The sequence below is a fragment of the Ambystoma mexicanum genome, chromosome 9, assembly GCF_040938575.1.
Source record: "Ambystoma mexicanum isolate Mex_15411 chromosome 9, UKY_AmexF1_1, whole genome shotgun sequence".
Classification (NCBI taxonomy): Eukaryota; Metazoa; Chordata; class Amphibia; order Caudata; family Ambystomatidae; genus Ambystoma; species Ambystoma mexicanum.
In genome coordinates this window covers 966,850,497-966,870,545 of record NC_090931.1, presented here as the reverse complement: position 1 = coordinate 966,870,545, position 20,049 = coordinate 966,850,497, and the positions used below count along the sequence as shown (strand labels likewise).

At 42.6% G+C, this 20,049-nt stretch overlaps 1 protein-coding gene across 1 annotated transcript in view; it reads right to left on the bottom strand.

The window, feature by feature from the left end:
• MYO3B (myosin IIIB) overlaps nt 1-20,049 on the bottom strand; it is a 3,387,754-nt gene that overhangs the window by 1,568,659 nt on the left and 1,799,046 nt on the right. Inside the window, exon 10 of the mRNA XM_069616181.1 lies at nt 8,065-8,161. Within this exon, the coding sequence (XP_069472282.1) occupies nt 8,065-8,161 (97 nt within the window). The remainder of the gene's footprint in view (nt 1-8,064; nt 8,162-20,049) is intronic.

The window sequence follows — 20,049 nt, the reverse complement described above, 5'->3', positions numbered from 1 at the left end:
AAGCGTGAGCAAGCTAGTAAAAGAATTCATGACGCGTCTTGCGTTTCTGCATTCTGAAAGCCTATGTAAAAATAATAAAGATGCACGTCCGTGAATATGCCTGTCGCCTACGTCATAGCACTGAGTATATTCTTCGTGTAGGTTGGTGTGGGAATGTCCAGTGTGTACATTTGTACAGATGTGCTTCCCGTTGTCTAGGTCGTCATGGCATCTCTAACGACGTGTAGATTTTAGTCTAGTTGATCCGTGCCGCAGGTGTCGGCATGGCCAGTGCGGGCTGCTGGGCAAGCAGATGGACACATCCGTATGTTCCTGTACCAGGGTATCTGGTCGTCTGGTAAATGGACAAACTCTTCTCGTGGCGGGTGTTTGGGTCGTGACCCTCTAGGCCAAGCGCGAGAGGCGAAGGACGGGAGCCTGGTCTTCCATTCTCCCACTTCAGTAGTTTATTTGTTTCTTTTGAGGCTGCATGTGCAAAATACATTTGAGGAGTATTTCAATCAATGACTTGTACGGTCAAAAAAAAAAAAACTCAGCATTTGCCACGTTCTGCTTTGTCAAAAAATAAAATCCACTACCAGTTTAGCATATCCCCAATTCATGCAAATCGCTCGGATGTCCGGTCACAGAATTCACCAGAGGAAAAGTAAGCAAAAAGCCTACTTTGTTGACTACCCTTGAAGGTTTGTATGTCAAAATAATTGGCAAATTTGAAAACATGAGCATGTGACAATCATGTGATCAACTTATTTGCAAAAAAAGTGTAAATCACAGTGCTAAAATAACATTCAGTTTTATTGCAGAGACTTGAAACGTGCAAGAATCATATAGCAACCCAACCAAACAATGTATGAATCATTATATTAACATTTTGATTAAAGAGAGTATAGTTGTAGCAAAGGGTGGCTTATTATTATTGGGGGGTGACCTGCCACCTCTTGGCTCTTTATGAAATGGGCAATATCACAGAGAACAGCTCACGGGATTGCTTCCTTTCCCTGCAGGAATCATGCAGGCCATTCTGGTGCATGACCAATGCACCAGGCCTGGCTTGCTCAGACACATTAAGGGCTACAGCATTTCAAAAATGATTTAAAATGACAATGACAACATTGTTTGCAATGGCATCAACTTGTTTATGTTCATAAGTCCAAAACAAAAGTCTGTCTGTGTCAAAACCTAAGCTTGCCCTCACATCTAACTAAACACTATGTAGGGATTTTCTTGTTCAACAAAAGCATTGTTCAAAAGTAAAATGCAAAAGCTGAGTTCTGGTGGAGCTTTTCTGTGGCTCCCTTGCCCACGTTGAAAGAATATTAGTTCACAAAGCATTGTTCCAAAGGAGCCCAGGGTTCCTTTCTGCAAGTTTCAAGCACTGGTTCATAAAACAATGTTCCAAAGCAGCTCAGGGTTCCCTTACCCAAGCTTTAAGCACTTTGAACATTAAACAATGTTCAGGGGGTTTCTCAGGGTTCCTCTCCCCAAGCTTTAATCACTTTGATTCAGAAGGTTCAACAACTGTTCTCCAGTATTGAACAGGGCTCTGGGCTCTCCCTCCCAAAATTCAATCTATTGTCACACTATTCAACAGTCTCACTATACTCGACAGGAACTTTGGATTCCCTTTTCCAAACCTCAAAGCATTTTGTCACAGTATTCAACAGCAGGTTTATTGTTCTACTTAATTATTTCCATGGCGGTTTGGGGCTCACTGATCCAGACGCAGTTGATAGACCACACAGTCCACCCATTACAGGTCACACAACCATATGCCCTTAGCTTCCCAAGCTCACTTCATTTTGTTTCACTCAAGTTTCTCAGCAATTACTCAGTTCTCTATATTTCTTAATCCATTCTTCTGTTCTTTAACAACAGATTTTCTTTAGCTTACATTGCTTTTCCTTGTTTTGCTCACACTTCAATTTTTTCCACTTTTCTGCTGCACAATATCCTTCCTTGATACTTGCAAGGGTTTGCCAGTTTCTCAGAAACCTTCAAACACGCGTCTTTCCTAATACGCAGTCACTCTGAGGCAATATTTCACACACTTTAGCTTTCCTTCGTTCCTTCGCTTAATTCAGTTTATTGTTTGCTTCTACACTCGATTGTCCTATTGTAAAGGCTTCTCGCCTTTGTTCAGAGACTTTCGCCAATGTCCTGTCTGCACGCGACCACTCCGCTACTCTGTTTCCAGCCACTTGCAAACACTTGCGCACTGGGTTTCTTAACAAAACTCACCAGTCGCTCTGTGGGTTCTTGCTGCTTCTTCGCCCCCACAGTTTCTTCCCTTAGGCACTTCTGGGTCGCTTCTCCACCCAGGTGGACGAGCACTCTGAAGCCGCCTGTAAGGGACCTCCTGTACACACGGCTTCCCCTTACTACTGCTGCCAGCTTGCCAGAGACTCAATTCTCACAACATGATTCCCCAGACGACCTCTCTCTGCTTCACCACATCGTCGTGGCATTCTGGTTTCTTCAACTCCACAACAGCTCGGCATGGCTTCCTTCATGCTCCTCTCTCAACGCCTTCCCTTTGCTCTCTGGATTTTCTCCTTTTATACAGCTGACGGTTAATAGGTTGCAGGTCCAAGGTATAACATTCAATTGCCTTATTTTGCCTGAACCTATTAATGGGACATGTTTGGTTTGAGTAATAGTATTCCTCCATTACCCTCTTCCTCGTCTCAATACTGGTGTTTCCTAGGGGAGTTATATATTACTCTTTGAGGCTTCTTCCTTGTCCCAGTACTTGGTGTAAATTCAGAAGGTAGGACAGGATAGGAATGGCAATATCCTATAAAGGCTGAGGGAGGGTAGGGTAAACCAGTGTTGGAAGGGGGGGTACCATGTCTCGCCTTCAGGTACCCTCTCTCCAATCCCCAAGGACCCACCACCCTGGTGATCCTCCCTTGCTAGTCCACAACCAGGGTCAGGTTCCAAAAGCGATGGCCCTTCCCATGCCACCTGAACACAAGATCCCTGGGGAGTAGGTATGAGAATAACTTCAGTTTTCTCTCAGTTGTCTGTATCTTGCTTCATGATGCCTTCACACTACCCACGACAGTTCAGTGTCAGCCTGGCTTGGATCCAGAACTATGTGAAGCCCTACCCATTGGATGTCTGATGAAGATTACACTCAAATCTTAGTAGCTGAACAATCTGTTTTTACTACCCATCTAACGTGGCAAAGTATTACTAATTCAGATAGTAGCCTAACAAATGCCGACTCTACTGAAAAGAGTGTTGCATCACCAGAGTTAACACAGAGATCCGATGTGACACACTATTTAGTGTGTTTTACACTTCACAGAAGTAAATGCAAAGAAATGTGTACTGGTACAGGAAGGGGTCAGAAGCCACTGCAGTGGTAAGGGCTTGTAACCAGGGTTTCAATTACAGTGAGATAGTTGAAATACTGAGGGGGTTTCACCAGGGAGCATTGTCCGGCAGGTGCAGGATGGAGGAACATGAAAGTAATCAGGAGATGGAGTTTAATGGTGATGATAGATTGATTTGTTTCTGGATAACACATTTGAATTCTAGAAACAACACTGAGGCAACCAGGGCCTGTTTCAATGAGTCACAGGTAATATGCCAATACAAAACCTGCAAAGGTTATAGGTAAAGCACTGACGTCCGGTACTTAGTTTTGCATGCTATTGAGGTAACCGAGTTCTTCAATAACACAAAGGTTGGCTCTCAGTCATTATGGTACAACACCATCAGCAAGATGGATAGATCTGAGTTTGGCTACATTGTTATAATGCTGAAGGAGCACAGCTGAGGTTGCAGCAGCAGTTCCAAGAAATATTTTCCAAGAGGGGTAAGAGGACCATGTTCGGGATGGAGAAACTAGAGCCCCAAGCAGCTTTGGGAATATATCAGGGCCAAGGGTTGAATGACGATTTAGGCCAATTAGAGTGAGCAGCTGTACTTATCACTGGAGCACAGATGTCTAATAGTGAAACTCAACGGAGGGCTTCATCTAACTGGGACACTCAGCACAATCACAGCAGACGTACTTGTTCAATTGACAAAAGGAACTACAAGGGCAGGAAGCAGATGGAGCGGGACATTGCATGTGGAAAAATGGTCAGCTCCTCCGCATTAAGGAAGATGTGTTGGCAGAGAATCCTTGATAATGCCTCTTGAATACCGATGATCTATGGCTCTGGCAAGATCTCTGGATGTACAGTGGGTGGTCCTGCAAAAGATGAACATGTACCTTTAAAGCTAAATGTCCGGTGAAAGGAGTGTGGTCGCCAACCAGTTAGATCATCCATGGCCCATAAACCAGCTGCAACTGGGACTGGATGACCCACCGAGATGTGTGTGAAGTTCGACCTCCCAGAAGCAACAGTTGAGCCAAGCACTCGTGTGAGCAACTGCCTCAGTGAAGGGTATCGAAAAGTATGCAAGAGAACTCACCATCACTCTCCAAGATATTTGCATAGAATGATTGATGCTAAGTTGGGAAGCTTAGCCACACATGGATGGGTCTGAATTAGGGGACTCAGATACCCCTGGCTACCATCTAGAGGATCTAGAAAAGACCTTATGGAGAGAGATAGTTCATGCTCCAAGAAAAGGTCCCAATGCTACACTACAGATATATATTGCATATATCTCAATTATTGAAATAGGAAATATCTGCATGGTGTTTGTTTTACATTGTCAATTGACATACCAGCCATATTAGTAAACTGGTAGATCATTGCTAGAAGGAGATATTAAAGAGGAGAACAATGTCAGCCTTATTAAAGGAAATAGTTATGGTGGTGTAAACATCACAGGGGCTTGCAATGTGGAGACCACAAAAGCAGTGTTATAGAAAAAGAAAGTCAGGAAAAATAATACTCTGAGACGAGAGGACATGATCCGGTCAGCTCATTGGTACCAAATGTTTTCAATAAGAAGAGAGGTTTGTTCTGGCAGACATCCCCACCCCAATAAGGTCATTCTTTTATTTTTAAACTTTTGTTTATATTGGCAGAGGCGTATATGACATATACACACAATAAGGACGCTGTCAGCTGTTGCATAGTTTCATACAGAACGCATTGGTAAGCATTTATTGCCATCACATTTATCATCTGAGGGACAGGCACATTCAGTAACAATAAGCGTTGTGTTTATAAGGCAGGTGATATGGATGGGGTGAGGTCCTCGTCAACCTCTTTATTAAGATAGCTGCAGAAGGCAGGCCATACATTTCTAGGGCGAGATCGCATGGGGAGAGAGGCAATGTATTCTTCTTCACACGTTTGTGTCCAGGTGAGAGCCGTAACGTCAATCTTGAGCCCTCAAAGGGGAGAAGGCTCTACCTAGAGGCTAGAGCCATTACTTTATAGTATGGGTTGTAAATAAATAGATGGCATAAAATGAACAGTTGAATCTGCAGTTGCAGAATGACGCGTGAAGGAGAGCGTAATCACATCAAGGGATCACAAAAAGGAGACAGAATCACTAATGATTGAGACCGAGTGATATCTTCAAATTAAAGTATCATATAGAATAAGTGGTATTCATCAGGAGACCCCCTGCAACGTTTCTGTGTTTATCCATGAAATATGAAACATGAGAAAAGGGATCATGAATAAGAACAGCACAATGGGAAGGAAATAAGTAAGGAGGAGTCTGGATAGGATGTTGTTGGACATTCGAAGGAAAACCTGATATACAATGAAAGATGCAGAAATATGAATGGCTGGCCCCTGCTCTTACATTTCTGATATATTTGGTTTGTTCTTGCTGCTTATCTGTAATGTAGCTCACATATTAGACGCACCTTTCTATAAATGCATTTGTTTCATTTACCAGAGTCAGAGATCTCAACAAGGCCCTGGTCCAATCCTGCTGTTTTCTTTATGTTATGAAACCTGTTTTTTGTTGCATTGCATTTAGCACTAAAAGTCCCAGAATGCGTAGAAAAGAAAAACTGGAGTGTACAGAATACATGTAACAAATGTATTTAGCATTATAGGGTGACACATGATGTGCGTGTCAGAGCACATCATGCCAATACTTGACTAACTGTGATACTTCCAGGCAGCATGATGGCAAGAGCTGACACCCAGTGTGAGTACTTGAAGATACAATGCCAACGTCTTTGCAATGTTCATACATTAGCTAAACTGATTTTGTGTGACCAGACCTGGGGTTTTGATTCCCCACAGAAAGCAAGGGCTTTACTGGAGGCTGGGAAAGGTCTGTCCACTTTCCTAAAGTCCCCCTTGGAGCCATATTCGACAGGACCACCATATAATTCTCAATTGTCTGTCCTCTGTGCCTGGGTATTGGATAAACTGTGAATTGTTTTCTACCTTTTTTTTAAATAAATATGGTCTCTTACTCAAGGTTGAATGGCCTTTCCATTCCTTAACCTTTGATACCATGGGGGGTGACTCAGGGTTCATCTCTGTCCCCGGTTTTGTTTAACATGTACCTTAAATATCTCCATGATCTAGTGTTTAATATTGATCTCAGGTTTCAATACTACACTTAAGGTTCCCAGTTAGTATTTAAACGTTCTGATGACTTTAGTAAGGGCCACACACAGCTTACCACCACTTTCTTAAAATCAAACATTGGGTGGCATTAAGCTGGCTTAGCCTTAACTCCACCAAGACTAAACCGACCATCATGGGCACAAACTACAACCTCAAAAAGGTGGACAAACATCTTACATAATGCATTGTGAATAACAACATACTTCCTATGCTCCCAAAACTCAAGACCATAGGAGGTTATTGTGATATTTCTTCAGAGATGACGGGCCAAGTTAATTGGATAGCCAGGTCTACCAATCATTAGTTGCCATTATTTACGAAAATGTTTCTACCTGAAGCACATTTTAGTCATATTGCCTGAGCTATTGTGAGCTATTTTGGGTGTTAAAGTTGATTACTGTAATGCTTTTTTAATGGATTGTCCAAAAATGCTCACTTCTAAATGCCAGACCTTACATTTTTTACCAAGGCCTCTCCTTTTGTTCATACTACACCTATATTTTGGGATCTACACCAGTTTGCCGATCCAGGCCAGAATCCATTTCAAACTTGCAGTTCTTGCTTACAAACATTTGCACCTCCTACCTCCTCCTCCTCTCTGAATTTGCACTGCTGTTATTCCATATGACCCTAATAAACATCTAGGATCAGAAAATGCTTCACTGTTGACTGTACTTTGGTTTAACATTTCATCAACAGGGGGCTGATCTTCGCAGTACAGAGTCCCATTGGCTGGAATTGAGAAACATGCCAGATCTTTCCCAGTTTTGAAAACATCTGATGTCCCATCTTTTCCATTGCTTACTAATTATTGAATCAGTTTAGTTGTATGAAAATCACAGAACAATTCTAAGAGCTCGAATGTCCATGAACCCTTATTGCCATTGAAATGCAATAAACATAACTTAAAATAACATTTGTTTGCTTTGGACATGTGCGGTCAAGAAGGCTTCAGACCCTTTTGGCCCACTATTTACAGCAACCTTTTATCAGCATGAAATTGTCATAAGCTTAACCTGAATCTGTCAGTTGAATAAATTCAGCAAACTCAGTGAATCCCGTCTATAGTGAATATTTGGAGATTCGGGTTTTGGCCAAATGTATTCACCAGAGTTACTATTAAGTTAACAACTTGAATGTACAGGAGATACTGTTTTCCTCAGTAGCATATATATATATCAACGATTTGATGTTTTAAAAATTAAGGCTGTCCATCCTTACCATTCTTAGAGGTTTACGCTATTTCAAAAATATCTTTTGTTTATTTAATAACATATTAGGTACTCCTGATCAAGAGCCCAGTTGAGGGAAGAAACACATTCAGTTAATAAATATGGGACAATGAGAAATGTGTTGACACCATTAAATCTAAATTATCCTCTTTATAATTTGGAGTTGTCTATCTCTATTTGGATTTACAAATTTGTTCTTGAATTCCTTTAAAAACTGTAACTAAAATAAGGTTTAGTATTAAAAAAAACGTTTTTACAGTTTCCGCAAGATATCAGTTTAGTGTCAAACAATGCAAACAAATTCTTTCAGGAAGCTAAAATACCTCATCCAGAACTTCTAGGTTCACCAGGTCATCGTCTATAGAGCAGGTAACAGTGGCATCCACTTTGTACGGCCGTCGGGTATTTATTCTCTCATATCTGTGAAGGTATGCATAGATTTTTAGAGTTAATAATGTTAATAATGTGATCTAATAACAAAAACATTTAGAAATATATTTGTATATTTAAAAAGATTGCTGCTAATCATTTTGTGTCTAGTTTTCACATCACAGAACTGAGGACATTGAGTCTGAGAAAATGCATGGAGGAGCACAGACGCATTGGCACATCAGACAGCCCTCTGGGGGATCCCACCAGAAATCTGCATGCTCCTCCGAGGGTCTCACAGCCATCTACAGTTCTGTGAGTAGGAATACGCTCTGCTGGATACATCATCATGTCCTGGACACTTTGCCCCACTCATTTCTTCCCCGAGGATATAACTACGAGGGAGGACACCCTTAGCTTGGGTACACACTGATGTTTCATCTGTTAGCACCTATGCATGACCTCAATGCTGCCTCTGCCAAGCTGTGGCTATTACCATCGTGCCACACTCCACAGAGCCATGTGGCCAATGCTCTCCTCCCATCCCAGATTAAGGATCGTATTGTGCCTCATGTCTTTCTGAACTCATGACATGTCAACAGAGGACCTTTCAAAATTAACCAGCTGAGTTCCAACTCACGAAACATAGTCCACAAATGAGCTCCATGCCAGCGCATCCTCCTCGAAGTCCAGCTAGCTCTGCCCGTCCTACTTTTGTAATGGTCTTAAAATATTTGTATGGTTTGCCGAAACCTGATTAGAAATGTTTATAAAAACTGAATTGATAGATTATAGAATATGTACCTTATTTTAGTAATCCTTGAGAGGAGAGGGGGTAAACAAAGAAAAGCTCATAATCTAGCCAGAGTAGTGATAACAAAGTTCATAGGTTAGAAACTGATGTAGGGTTGCATGACACAGAACCCTTCTTGACTTCCTTCTCCTTCATTCCACAATTCTGCTCCTTCCCCTCACATTATATTTGTTCCTTTTCTGTCAATATCCGTTATTGCCCATCCCTTTATTATTTATCTGACCACTCTCTTCTTGATTTTTCCCCCCTCTATCACTCCCCCGTCCTGTTCTTCTTCCTCCTCCTCCTCCTTCTACTCCTTTCTTAGATGCAACCTCCACTCCTTTGATCCAACCTCCTTTCTGTCAACACTCTCTTCTTCTCGGTCACCCCTAATTAACTTTTATTCTCTCACTGCAGATTTTGATGCTTCTCAGCTGGATTCTTCTCTGCTAACTACCCACAAATCCCCACACCGCGTCTCGTTCATTTTCTCCTTCACGCAAAACTCTGCAACTATGATTAACTCCCTCTCTTCTCTCCCTTTGTCTTCTACTTCATAAGGCTGAACGATTCTGGAAGAAAACACCTTCTTCGAATGATCTTCTGTTTCTATCATCTCTTCACTCATCCTACTATACTCTATTGCACTCTGGAAAAAATATTTTTCTTCTCTCAGTATTCATCTGTCACCACCCACAATGTCTGTTGTAGCTCCTTAAGAATATTCTGGCTCTTCGCCCTCCTGACCCCTCTCTTTCCTCCTCTCTCTCTTCTACCGATTTTGCTGACTACTTTACCAACAAAGTTGCTACTCTACATTCCTCATTCCCCTCAACGTCCCCTCCCACCTCCCATTTCCCCCTCTCTCTTACCATCTTCCCCTATTCCTTCCCAACCACAGTTTTCCTCTTTTTCACCTCTTACCAAGCTGGACCCTGCCCAATTTCACACTTGTGCCCATACCACTGCTTCTCCTCTTGATCCTATCTCCAAACCCTTATTACCCAAAAGGTTATGTATTTTGACCTCTCTTGCTCTCCCCTTACACTATCCTGCTTTCATCTCCAATTCCCTCTTAACTTTTCTTATTACTTCTATGCAGATGACACCCTACATTTTCTTCTCCTTCTCTTCGTTTTCTGATTCACTTGATTCTTCTGTCTCTTCTTGCCTAATGGCTATTCAATCATGGATGTCCTCCCACTTGATCCACCTAAATCCCTCCAAGACGGAAATTATTTTCTTTCCTTTTTCTTCTCCATCCCCTTTGCCACCCCCTTCTAGGCTATTAATACCTAGAGCTTCTCTTCACTCCTCCTCACCCGCCAGCAAACTGGGTGTTATCTTCAACCCATCACTCTCATTTGCTTCTCATATCTCCTTTACAATCTGGGTCATCCTTGTCCCTACCTTTCCCTCCCTGCCACAAAACAACTTAACTTCTCTTTAATTTTCTCCCATTTTAATTATTACTGTGCCCTTTTACTTGGCCTTCCTTCCTCCGACCTCTTCGATCTAGCACTCTGAAATAGGTCTTCCTTTTCACTTTGCCTGTATTGTCTTTATATGACTACATGGTCTTGCCCCTTCTTATCAATCTTCTCTGGCCTCTCTCTACTCTCCTCCTTGCACCCCCCGCTCTTAATCTCTTTTCTTCTCAGTGTACCCAAACCTCAATGTGCTCCTTCTCGTTTCTGGTCCTATTCCCGGTTGGCACCAAAGCATTGGAACTCATTGCCACTATACATCCCTTCCTCCTCTTTTCTTCATGTCTTTCGCCTTTCTCTGAAAGTTCATCTTCTTTTCTCCCTGCCTAACTCTTAATTTCCATGTTCTACTTTATTCTGTCATTTGATATCAACTGTCATTACATACATTGTGTACTGCTTTTGGTTTATCTCTTTGTAAAGCACTTTGGCGAAAGTGCTCAATAAATGTCAATAAATACAAATACAAAATAATTCAAAAGGGCAGTATACTAATAGCCATAGGACATTGGCATCCAGTCAGGCCTAGTTAAAATGTGCCTCCTTATTAACACAGCATTTAAAATGAATGTTTCACGATTATTGTGGCCAGTTTATCAGTCAAAACATTATAAGCCGAGAGAGGGGTAAAATAGTTTCCCCAAATTCCATGATATGGTATGATAGGTTATTTATAACGCGCTTAATACCCAGAGGTTTCTAAGCGCAGATCTGGGAATCGCGCCTGTGTTGCTCTGTGTCGCCTTGCTCCCAAGGCGAGCACGTTGCCGCTGAGCTATCCTCCCAAGACAAAATCCATGGCCAAATAGTTATACAATTAAATTGCGGGTCCCTGAGTAGGGTCCAGTATGAGATTTAGATTTGAACCAGTTAGTGAACACATGTTGTTCAGAAAAGCCATTTCAACATTCCCCAAAGTAATTGTAGAGTTGCATACTAGGCTGAAACAGTGTCTTATGATCTTGCATTTTTCCATACAGATAAATAAAGTCTTGTAATTATGTCCTCTGACTGACCCTATGGGTGTGTGTCTGTGTATGGGGCACAACACAGGGAGCACCTGCTACATGAAGTGGGACTTGGGGCAGTATAGAGAGAATCCACCGGTCCTTCCCACAATGCTGTAGAGCAGGCACAGAGGGCCTGATTCATGGAAGTGTTTTATAATGGCGCAATCCCATAGGAAAACGTTCCATGAATCAGGCCCAGAGTGTCGATCTGGGCTCCGCATGGATGACGTCAGCCCACCTCAACAGACTTCTGTTTGTGCGAATCAGTGCCCATGAATACCAAATGGAATTTTAAAATGGCAAACATGGCCTGAAGTGGACGCGCGGTGGAGATTAACCCAATCCCACCGGAATAGAATAATGACAGTCATCTGCAAACCTTTAATGCAGACCCGGTCCTGTGTTAGGGGATACTAGCCCTTATAAGCATATAGGGCCCATTGCGAGTTTGGAGGTAGCCATGCCACTATTTGCAGCATGGATGCCTCCAAACTCGGGTCCGAGTTCCTTGAATGAGGAATTACCGGGCCATTTCAACCTTGGAGTACCCGTTAATTCCTCATTCAATCTACCCATCCCCATTCCCTTTGAGCCCCTATAGGGCTCAATGGGAATGGGGAGGGAGCTAACAACGGGCCCGTTAATAACGGGCCCGTTGTTAGCTCCCTGGTCCTTTAGTGGCTCCCGTTAAGGGACCTCGTAATGCGGCAGTAAGGGGTCAACGGCACCGAAATCCTTACCGGCGCCGTTAACCCCTTACTGCTGACCTCGTAATGAGGCCCATGGTCTCAGTGTGCCGTGGTGGGCATTTGGAGTAGAGCAGCGTGGAGAGGTGGAGGTGCAGAGAGAGCTGAAGTACCAGAAGGTGGAGGAGGTGTCGAGAGAACTGAAGGTGCAGGTGGTGCAGATAGAGCCAAAGGGGAAAGAGGAGATAGATGTGCGAGGAAAGCTGGGGTTGCAGGAGAACATGGAGGTGCAGAGAGAAGTGCAGATATAGGAGAAGAAAAAAGAGGGGAATATTAAGGAGGAGGGGAGAGCACAACAGAGGTTGGAGGAGACCAAAGAGCAGAGGGAAATAGATAAGCGGTTGGCGAACCAGACTAAAATGGGAAAAGCAGCATGACAGAGGAGGTGAGGAAAGAGTGCGAGAAAGATTCAAACACATGGGGAGAGGAGGGAAAAACTGGCAAGGGAGGGAGATTCTTAATTATAAGAATAGAGGAGGAGCTTGCTAGAAGCAAGACAAGTAGACAGTTGGAAGTTTGTAGAAGGTACAGGACCAATGAGTCTACCCAGTGTCTGGGAGCGGTAGGAGGAGGAACAAGATTGTGGCGGAGTAGAGAGGAAGTTAGCCAACAGATGGCCTGAGGCCAGAGCTGAGTTCTGGAGACCGAGCCCATTCACAGCCGATCTTTAGTTTCGTGAGGTGGAAAGTAGGATGGGCGATGGCAATATGATCGGACTCCTTTAACAGCGAAGCTTCATAGACATTACAGCACCAAAACGTGGAACTTCAACAGGGGGATAATACCCAACCTACTGGCCCATTCCGAGACGCATCCGGGAGCCGAATACCATCCAGCATAGGGGTGACCTTTCTGTAGCAAGAAAACCTTTCTTTGATTTGATATTCTGCCCCCCATGTTTGTATTGCCCACCTTTTGGGCAAAGTCCCGAAAAAAACTATTGAACTAGATACATCACTTGTGCCCTCTGTGGAGTCCACTTGGCTTTCTGAGAGTTAATGGTGACACACGTTTGTAATTCTCTATTTTTTAATTCATGGAGAATTGTTCTCATGGTTGGCCAATAACAGAGCCTGCAAGCGGGCAATGAGCAACCTCTCAATCTGCATCTATGATTCTGTAACTTCTATGTCAATGCATGTTAATTGTATCACTTGTAACAAGAGATTGCACTTTCCTAAATTAATGGCATGTCAGGTGCGAATATAAAGCCACGCCTACCAAGCAGAGAAAGGTGAAGCAACGATTAACTGCAACATGTATACACAGGTAGAAAATCACACACCTTTTTAATTAAAAATCATGAAAAAACCTGGAAAAATTTAAAGCAGCTTTTCTGAAAGAACATACACCAGAAGACATGGCAAATCAAACAAAAACTAAAGAGACCCGGGGAAGCTAATAAATAGCAAAGCAGGCGATGACTTGCAAAACTACAATATGTATAACATCAGAGGAAATTAAATATAGCTCCTCTTGAAACGATACAAAACATTCTTGCTAAGAAAGGTGTGACCTTAGAAAACATCAGGAAGAAAAACATTGCAGGGTCAATTCATAATTATGATGGATTATAACAAATCAAACTATCGTTGGAAATACAAGAATTGTAGATATAGGACTTTGGGATGTGCCCTTAATCATGTTAACAAATTCATTCCCAGCCCTTCATTATAAAGTGGCTCAAAATGAATTAGCTAAATGTCTTCAGATGTGGTGCATTATTATACCCACAATCACTCTGAAACTTCTTTGGTTATATGGTTTACAAAGTCAAGCACACTAACTATCAGACTTTGATTTTTATCAACATTCCACTTGCAACAAAAAATTGACAAATCGTAGCTTGTCGTGCCTTTGATGGTCTTCCTCCTAACAGTACTGCTACCATGCTGCGCTCTTCTTCCTGCTCCAAACTATCAATACTTCCTGCAAACTACCAGTCTTCCATCCAAATCAAAAATTCCTCGCTTCAAACCCCTAAGCATCCCCCCAAAACACACCTCTGTTCATTATTCAAACACCCTGCTTTCACTCAGTAACATTTGCATCACAGCCGGTCCTTAGAATACCTTATCTACCCACTTGCCACACAACCACACACACAAACGCTACCATTTCACTCCTTAGCCAATACCTCACCTTCTCCACTGATCGCTTCCAGACTCCACCACTCCTTCCATCTGCTTGCTGGTCTCTCAGTCATCCTCCACCTCCACCTCTGACCTCACCCAAATAACCTACACTTCCTGCTTTCTGTCCCTGGCTTGTAGCACCCCCCCCACACCCCCCTTCCCTTCTAGGATTGGCAAGTTCTCCCAGGCCAATCTACCCGGGGCGATGCATATGTGTGCTTCAAAAAATCACAAAAAGAGGGCTAAGCCCCGGAGATTTTTTCCATGTGGGCTTGCCGTGTACCAAAGATTGCAGAACTTGAGGGCCAATGCATATGTTTGGGTTTCGGGGCCCAGTTCTAGGGAGTATACCATTAAGTTCATTCAGGGAGGCTTGATCCTTCTCTTCTTTGTGTGCCTGGTGGGCTAGGGGATCTTTGTGTTGTAGTGTAGGCTCCTCTATGATGTTTTTTAGGAGCTCCTCTGCATTTCCGTGTATGGGCACGGTATGTCTCCTTCTCCCAGTCATGGTGTATGGGTGTGTGTCAGCAGCCTTCGTCTCCCCTGCGCCGCGTTCTCGCTTTCCGCTCTCTTCTCATGGCATACGTCCTGATGCTTTTTCTCTCCTCCTTGCACAGACGTGATGTTTCTGAAAGAGATAAGAGAACTCTTGCAGCCAACTTGCAGAAGCATGACATGAGTTAGGAGTGGTCGGCACACAAACATCTTGGCAAAAGGAAGGGGCATGAATTGGGGCCATCTCTACTGCTATATTCCACCTCAGGGGTAGGAGTGCCTGCCTCTGGATTGCTCTCTCTTATGTGGACCTTCCACCCTAGCTTAGAGGTGTTCCTGCCCACTCTTCACAAGGCCAGGCTATTGGCCTTGTCACAGTCATTACATCTCTATCATTGTGTGTGTTGGCTCCTAAGTGCATACAGACATGATATTGGCAAAAAAAAGGTATCCCAATAATTTGGTTGTATCCAAAATGGATATCTATGGAACAGATTTTAATAATGAGATGTTCAATTGGCACCAGATTTAATACAAATAATATCAGAGTTAAAGGGCTGCCCTGTCTGTGCCTCTCCTGATGTGCATCCCCCCAAAAAGTCAAGTTGGTGTGCAGAGATGCCCGAGCCACTTAATGAATGTTCTTCTAATGACATACAAAATGCAGAGGTATCACCAGATAACACCAGGTCACACGCCTTCTGTGCTCTCATTAAAATTACTGCTACATGCTTGCTGACCTACATTGCTATGTCCACAGTTAGATGTGTACAATGAGTCGTTTTCCACCTGGAGATGAACGTATGCAGCTCAGGGGATATGATGGAGAGTACCTGGTCAAGAGCATTCAGTAAAACATTTCTCTCGATCGCATCAGCAAAATGCAGTGGCAAGACAACGTGGTAAGATGAGCAGAGTTATGTTTTCTACTTCTTTCTTTAGAGAGCAGAGCTATACAAGTATGCAGCCCTGAAGGATGGATCATATCTTCCATTCTGGCTACCAAAAGCTCAGATCCACTGAAGAGCCTCTTAATCCTGAATGTTTAGGCAACAAAATAATAAAAATAAGAGGCGTATCATGTTCTTGAAAGACCTAGCGTATGCCTGCTGAATCATTAACTACTACTCTCTGCACAGTATGTGTAATCGAAACATCTTTAGAGGCTGTGATTATATCATGTAGGTGGGGTGAGAGGAGTTGTAGAGGTCCCAAATGGTGCTGGGATGTGGCATTTGGAAGTCCATTATTAGTGCAAGTGACCAAATTTATCATACTGACTTTTCTACATAAGGCTCATTGTGTAAAGCCCAGAGGTTTCTGTGCTCGGTTGTCACATTTTTGGGACACTGATAATATGCCATTTCTGCAGAGCTGTATGGAAATAAACTTGGTTTCTACCGTTCTGCCTGGTTTCCTATTGGATTATTTGGTGATGAGCTGCAGGAGTTTACAATTTGGCACTGTTGCTACTGGGATTTGCCATGCCTAGATGAGACGGTAAAATAACATAACATAACAGGTGTTTTTGTAAAGCGCATGTCACCCCCCGAAGGGGCATCTTGGCGCTAATAACAGATGTTTATCGTCATCCGACTTAATGGTACTAATTTTATCGACCTCGGAAGGATGAAGGGCTGAGTGGACCTGCCAGAATTTGAACCTGTGACCATGAGGTCAAACACAGGCCCCTGTAGTGGATGTATTAGTCCACTGAGCCACAGACCCGGCCTAAAGAAGTAGCCATCTGCTTCTCTACCAGTCCATCTGTGCACAAAAAGGATAGGCAGGAGCTCTAATTGAAATCCCTAAAGGAGTTTTGTAGGAGAGCTGCAGTGAAGGTTGGTGTTTCCCATTGGGCTGTGCGAAAGCCCACATAATTTACATTAAGGCAGCATTGCTAGAGGCAGAGAGGGTCAAAGTTGTGGAAGGGAACGTTAGTTGCAAGCACAAGCAATGCATCAAGTGTCAGCACAACCACAATACCCCCAGCGAATACAACAAGCATGCAAGCTCAAGCCCCAGAGTGGCAAACAGCAAGCGTGTCCGCTGTATGCCAGTCCTATATCTGTGCAAGTGGATTCACAGTGCAAGTACTGCACAATTACAAGCCCACTGAGACAGTTACCAGCAGTGGGTGCTGATGGCGATGGTGGCATGGTAACGATTTATGCCCCATGGGCACCTGGGTTTTTGAGGAATTTGTGTAAGACCTTTCTAAGTGAAGTGGGAGAGAAGAACCAGAAAGGTTTACTAAGTATTGAGGATGGTGATTCAGTGCTGTAATCCACATGAGCGTGAGTATGCCTGCAGAGCTACACCAGCCTTTGACTCAGGAGAGTGCCTGACCCACTGAGGATATGGGGCATGGTGTCAAATTGGTTCAGGCTAGAGATGCATTGATGCAGAAGATCGCCAGAGTCTCCCCACGCAGGGCCAATTGGGCATAAATTAACTGTAGGCAAAAGAGAAACGAGACACAACAGATTGTTTGGATCATTTGAAAGTTGTGTTCATGTATCATTCAGGTACAAGCAACCCTGCAGAGAAGGGACAGGGAGCCATAGTGGCTGCTTTTGTACACGGCCTCCTGCCGAAGATACAAATGCAGCTCAAAAGCATATGTGTGGGCGCCCTCGTCAGAACTGGTTTTGGTGGCAAATCACTGTGTTTCTTGTCAGCATCAAAAGAAAGAAATCCTGATAAGGAAGAAGCATGTAACATAAGGCAATCCTCTGATAATGTAGTTCACTAAATGTATCAAACAGATTTTTCGGTATAAGGCTCATTGTCTAAAACCCTATGAAATCCCTGAGGTTTCTGTGATCAAGGTCACATTTATGGGACAGAGATACTCTGCTAGTTTATCCGTTGCTTTCTGCACAGCAGTATGGGAAAAAACCTTGTCTCTCCCTTTGCTGCCCGGTTTTCTATTCTATTATTTGGTGATGAGTTGTGGAATTCTACAGCAGCAATCCAATGTTGCTATAACAAAAGAGAACGATTGAATCAAGATAGCAAATAACTCATGGACAAAAGAACAGTTTAAACATAATGTGTTCAGTCCAGAAGAAACAGCCTGTAACAATGTGCACTTTTTAGGGTTCATTTGCTAATGGACCTCACATTGCACCAGTCAATATTTATTGGGCTATTATGCCTATCAGTGCGTTACTGAGCCGAAGAAAATATAAAATCCGAAAATACCAAATTTCGGAAATAATCTTTTCCACGCAGTTACATGGGGACGGGGAGGGGGTTTCAGGAAATCTCTCTATATAACACGGAAAATGTGTGTGTGTCGTATCGAAATGTTCAGCATACTTCCCAACATGCTACAAACCTGAGATGTGGCATGTGGGTAGGTTCCATGGTGTAGACAATGTAAAAAGTATGATAGACACATTTTTATATTTTTATTTGTTGTAAGCATTCTGTGATACTTACCTCTGCCATATGTGGATATGTGTGTGTGTCTGTATGAAATGTTCAGCATACTTACCAACATGCTACAAACCTGAAATATGGCATGTGGGTAGGTTCTGTGGTGTAGACAATGTAAAAAGTATAAAATATAATTTCTTTCGAATTTACTTTTTTTTAAGCAGTGTCCAATGCTTACCCTTGCCATATGTGGATATGCCTGTGTGTGTCTGTTTGAAATATTCAGCATACTTCCCAACATGCTACAAACCTGAAATTTGGCATGTGGGTATGTTCCATGATGTAGATAATGTAAAAAGTATAAATGAAAAATGTTCTGCAATGCTTAACCCTGCAATATGTGGATATGTGTGAGAGTCTGTTCGAAATGTTCAGCATGCTACAAACCTGAAATTTGGCATGTGGGAAGTTTCAATGGCATAGACAATGTAAAAAGTATAAAATATAAATGTTTCTATTTTTATTTTTTGTAAGCGGTTTGCAATACTTACCACTGCCATATGTGGATGTGTGTGTGTGTGTGTGTGTGTTCGAAATGTTCAGCATACTTCCCAACATGCTACAAACCTGAAATGTGGCATGTGGGTAGGTTCCATGGTGTAGACAATGTAAAATGTATAAAAGATAATCGGTCTGCAATGCTTACCCCTACCATATGTGGCTATGTGTGTGTGTGTGTGTGTGTGTGTGTGTGTGTGTGTGTTCGAAATGTTCAGCATACTTGCCAACATTCTACAAACCTGAAATTTGGAAAATGGGTAGGTTCCATGGTGTAGACAATGTAAACAGTATAAGATCTACATTTTTCTAACTTTTGTTTCGAGGTCTGTAATGCTTTCCCCTGCCATATGTGGAAATGTGTGTGCGTGTGTCTGTTCGATATGTTCAGCATACTTCCCAACATGCTAAAAAAACAGAAATTTGGCATGAGGGTAGGTTCCATGGCGTAGACAATGTAAAAAGTATAAAATATAAATGTTTCTATTTTGTTTGTAAGCAGTTTGCAATACTTACTCCTGCCATATGTGTACATGTGTGTGTGTCTGTTTGAAATGTTCAGCATACTTCCCAACATGCTAGAAACGTGAAATATGGCATGTTGGTAAGTTCTATGGTATAGATAATGTAAAATGTATAATATATACATGTTTCTTATTCTTGTTTTAAGCAGTCTGCAATGCTTAAACCTGCCAGGTGTGTATGTGTGTGTGTTTTAAATGCAGCATACTTCCCAACATACTACAGACCTGAAATTTGGCATGTGGGTAGGTTCCGTGCTGTAGACAATGTAAAATGTACATAAAATAAGTGGTCTGCAATGCTTACCTCTGCCATATGTGGACATTTCTGTGTGCATCTGTTCGAAATGTTCAGCATACTTCCCAACATGCTAAAAAACAGAAATCTGGCATGTGGGTAGGTTCCATTGCGTAGACAATGTGAAAAGTATAAACTATACATTTTCCTGATATTTTTATTTAAAGCAGTCTGCAATGATTGCCCCTGCCATATGTGGATATGTGTGTGTGTCTTTTCGAAATGTTCAGCATACATCCCAACATGCTACAACCCTGAAATTTGGCATGTGGGTAGTGTAAGGAAGGCATGGTTTCGACAGTAAGACAGACACAAGTGACCACAGTTCAAGGGTGTTTATTGAACTTCAATTGGGTTTGGAAAATGCCCATCTAATCCTAAATCTAAAGATGGAAGCAAGCTACGAACATCCAATAATAATAATACAGTCCTAGTGGTGTCTTGTCAAAATAAAAGAGCCTATATAATAAACCTATTGCCAATCCTTACCTCTGAATACAAATAGTGTG